This window comes from Fulmarus glacialis, unplaced genomic scaffold (genome assembly GCF_000690835.1).
Source record: "Fulmarus glacialis isolate BGI_N327 unplaced genomic scaffold, ASM69083v1 scaffold2486, whole genome shotgun sequence".
NCBI classification, from domain to species: Eukaryota; Metazoa; Chordata; class Aves; order Procellariiformes; family Procellariidae; genus Fulmarus; species Fulmarus glacialis.
The window spans coordinates 9,918-13,822 of NW_009217298.1; the positions used below are offsets into that span (position 1 = coordinate 9,918).

Here is a 3,905-nt window from a genome sequence, read left to right on the forward strand (position 1 = left end):
ACCAGCCACGCTCTGGTCACCCCCGCTGCCACCAGCTTCCTCCTGCCTTGTGTTTCAGAAGGCAGCATCCAGCCCTGGCACGGAGGCGGGCTGGCTGCAGGCAGCAGACGGGCAGGGGTGCTGCCCAACCAGGGCAGGGGGGAGCTCGGGGTGCTGCAGGCACCGGGTGCTGCCCAGGGCTGCCTTTGGAAGCCCTAGGAGGAGCTGGGCTGGCGCTCGTCCCCAGCTGCAGGCTGGCAGGGGGGAGGAACAAGCACTTTGGATGTGCTGGTCGGGGCACGGTGCCCTGCCCAGCCCAGGGTGAAGGACCAGGACGGAGTGACCAGGAGGGAACAGGACAAACCACCGGCATGACCTAAACCTGCCCCTCGCTAACCCCCACAGGGCTCCCCCCAAGCCCCACGCACCAGAGGGCTGGGGCAGCCGCCCCACTCCAGCTCCCAGCCCAGCTCTCCAGTTGTGCTCGTACAGCAAGGAACTGGCCAGCAGCGCCGCCAGACTGGGATGGGGACAGGCACTACGTTTGTGTATCACCCAGGATGCCAAGACCAGCATGAACATGGAGGGGTGGGATCCAAGCATGGCTCTGGCAGCCAGGAACTCCTGCCTAAGTCATTCCCCTTCTGACTTCCCACAAATGCCTTATGCCAATTTTTTTTAAATTTTATTTTTAAACAAATCACTTTTGATTTTGGACACCTCTGTACCTGGGAGGACACTTGTCTCAATCTGGGGCAGCTGAGCTGAGGCAGGACAGATCAGCACCTGCCTCTTGGCACGGTGGTGAAATTGGGCAAAGTGCTACCTGTTTCAGGAAGACAACTTCATCTTCCTCCATCCCCCATCCCTGGGAGCTGGAGGAGTCACCTCCTAGCATGTTTTTGCAAGATTTCCTGGTTTTTTCTCTTTATGAAAGGAAAAAGTCCAAAGAAGATTTGGGAGCTTTTAAACACTAAGCTACACTTTGGCTTCTGCAACCAGCCTGCCTTGAGGACTGAATACTCCATTCCCAGGGGAAAACTGAGTGTCCAGCAACAACTGGGGAGCATCCCTGCTCGTGCCACCACTTCACAGCGGGATCCCTCTGGTCCCTTGCTGTTCATCTGCAGTTGGAGGAATCCCTACTTTCTGTGAAGTCCTGAAAGCATTCCTGAGCCCTGATGCAGCTCAGAGGCACACCTAAGGAAGAGAGATGCGATTTTAGGAGAAAAGCCACATAGCTGTGGCTTCCACTGCTGTGATGAGATCTTATGCTCAGGCCTTTACCACGTTACGGCCGGGCACTACAGGGTGTGACAGAGCAGGAAAACCATGTGAAGGGCCTAGAAGCTTCTCTTGTTGGTGGCAAGGACCAAGTCTCACAGTGAGAATCGACTGCTGCAGAGTCCCAGAGCAAGAGCGCACTGCTTGTCCCTTCAGCGTCGAGCAAACTGAGCCCAAGTGCTCCCAGGTCACTGCAGTGGCTCCGCTCTCAGCAACCTGGACTGCCAGTTTCAGACACTCCTCAGATTTGCACAAGACAAGACTCATGTCCACCTCGGTGCTGTCCCCGAAAAGCGAGGGGGAGGCCAAGGCAGGGGGTCACGCCAACCCTTAGCACTGAGCACATCAGACAAAGCAACAGCCACGGCCCCAGACTGCTGCCTGGAGCAGAATCTTGGAAGACAGCTCACCCAGAAACACGTACCCACTGTGGGACATTCACTGGCAAGCAGAGAAAAGGAGGTGGAAGGACACAGGTGGACCCTGCACAGCTCAGAGCCCTCTGTCCACCCCTGCAGGGAGGCATCGCGTCCCTCGGGGGTGTCCAGATCCACCTGGGTAGTGAAAGGAGCAGCTGGTGCGGCAAAATCCCTAAATACCTCTCCTTCCACAATACCTGGATGTGGAGGAAGGATCAGAGCTCTTCACGACACTGGGAGAGACAGACCCTCCGCCGAACGCGGGAACCACTTCGCTGGATTTTAAACAGAGCATTTTCCCAAGCTCTGCAATTAAGTGGCGATCCCATCGGGGAGTTCAGGAACAGGATGGTTTAGCCTGGCACCAGCCAGTCTGTCATGCTGGGAAGAGCTAACATTAACTCCCCGCAGACAGAGGCGGCACAGCGAGGTGGGTAAACTCACCCCACCCTCCGCGCGGGTGCCTGAGCCGGGGCTGCCGGCGGCACCTCCCACCTCCTGCTCCTTTTGCACGCAAACAGCCTGCTGAGACGACCACGTTTACTGCAGGTTTAGCTCAGAGCTTGGTTTGAAAAGGCGCTGCTTAAAATACCACGGAGCAACAAGGCCTATGGCTGTCACAGGCTCCCAGCCTGCTCCGGGGACCAGCTCTCTTCCCTCTTCCTAGGGCACAAGCCCTTTCCCAAAGCACTCTCAGCCAAGGCCAATGCTCCGCCTGGCAGAGAGTCCATCAACACGTCCAATGCGTGTTCCTGGAGACATCCAGACTGCGCTACTGGCACAGCAGTGCCTGGCACTGCCAGGCTTCTCCCAGCTGCCTGATGCCAACCGAAGAGTTAACAGCTTGCTGAAAGCCTCTTGAGGCGTGACGAGTCCTTGGGAGAGGAGCAACCTACCCACGCTCTAAACAAGAGTTTGCTTGAACCGTTTCCTGATAAACTTGGTTGAAAATGGAAAGTAACCATGGAAGGTGCTTGGGTTTTATTCAGCCCTTTGTCTCTCCCCTGCATAAAATTCTAGGAGAGTCTCTGAAACAACCAGTTTCAACAACTGGAGAATTTCCCCGGGATAAAAAACTGATTCTCTTCCCCAGACGCTCATCCCAGCAGAGCAAACACCCCACTCTCCACCCGCTCTCCTGAGGCACGTGGCGCAGCAAGAGGGCAGCACCCTGTGCACAAGTGGGGCGAGATCTGATGCGCACACAGCGGCATCTTGTGAAACATTACTCACTAAGCGTTCCTGGACTGGGGGGGACACCCAGGCCTGCGTGGGCCACCACCACTTCCAACAGACAGGACTGAACTGTAACGCTCTCCCTGACAAACCCGAAGAGCGATAGGCATGGGGAGGAGATGGGAAACACCTCTGCAACCCGTCCGTCAGCTGTGATGGGCTTCGAAAGATCAAGTACAGTGTGAAGGGGCTGAGGAAAAGGAAACTGCGAAGGAAGCAAGGGCTACCTGCAACATGCAATGCTTCAACACTGTATGGCCGGTCAACACCCCTGGTGTTGACAGTCACGGGCATGTGCCAGCTGCTCCTGCTGCAGGAGGTGGATGCCAGGGCAATCCCTGCACAAGAAGTAGTTACAGTGAAGACAGAAGACGACCCTTCTCACCTAGACGGAGCTCCCCGAAATTGCCGCATCCAATCTTCTTGCCGACCCGGAAGTTGGGACCCACCATTAAGACTCCCGAGTTGGTTCCAGCACTCCGGCTTCCATGACTGCTCCTTCCTCCACCTGTCTTGGACATCCTTTTACCTTCCTCCAGCTCCCCTTTCCCTCCTCTCTTATCAAAATCCATAAGTTTGTGATACCCCGGCCTCTCCACGGTTACGCTGCTGCCATACAAATCCCAGAGCTGCCGAAAGTTGAGGGGTGAGGAGAAAAGAAGCAGGGCTCTTCTTGGTTAATACACCATCACGGTGAGCGATGGGAGGGCGGGGCGTGGAGAAGGAGGGATAAGCGGCCACCCACGGGTGCTGGGCTACTGAAATGTTAGTGCTTTCCAAGGTCCTGCCAGGATTGTCATCATCGCCTGTTACAGGGAGTTCTTTGGTGGAGAGAACATCCTGCGGAGAGGGTCCTCCCAGCGTGGCTCCTCGGTCTCCCAGCTGTGGAAAGGAGAGGGAGAAGATTAGCACGAGGTAATGAGGAGGTAGAGCACAACAGGGGGTTGTGGGCTCCCGGCTCCTGCCCCCCGCTCCCGAAGGCCCCCA

General features: G+C 56.5%; 1 protein-coding gene across 1 annotated transcript in view; it reads right to left on the reverse strand.

Moving 5' to 3' along the window:
* LOC104078092 (casein kinase I) overlaps positions 1 to 3,490 on the reverse strand; it is a gene marked incomplete at its 3' end in the record, with an annotated part of 12,097 nt that extends 8,607 nt beyond the window's left edge. Inside the window, exon 1 of the mRNA XM_009579602.1 lies at positions 3,304 to 3,490. Coding sequence (XP_009577897.1) covers positions 3,304 to 3,490 — 187 coding nt within the window. The remainder of the gene's footprint in view (positions 1 to 3,303) is intronic.
* Between the last annotated feature and the right edge of the window lie 415 nt (positions 3,491 to 3,905).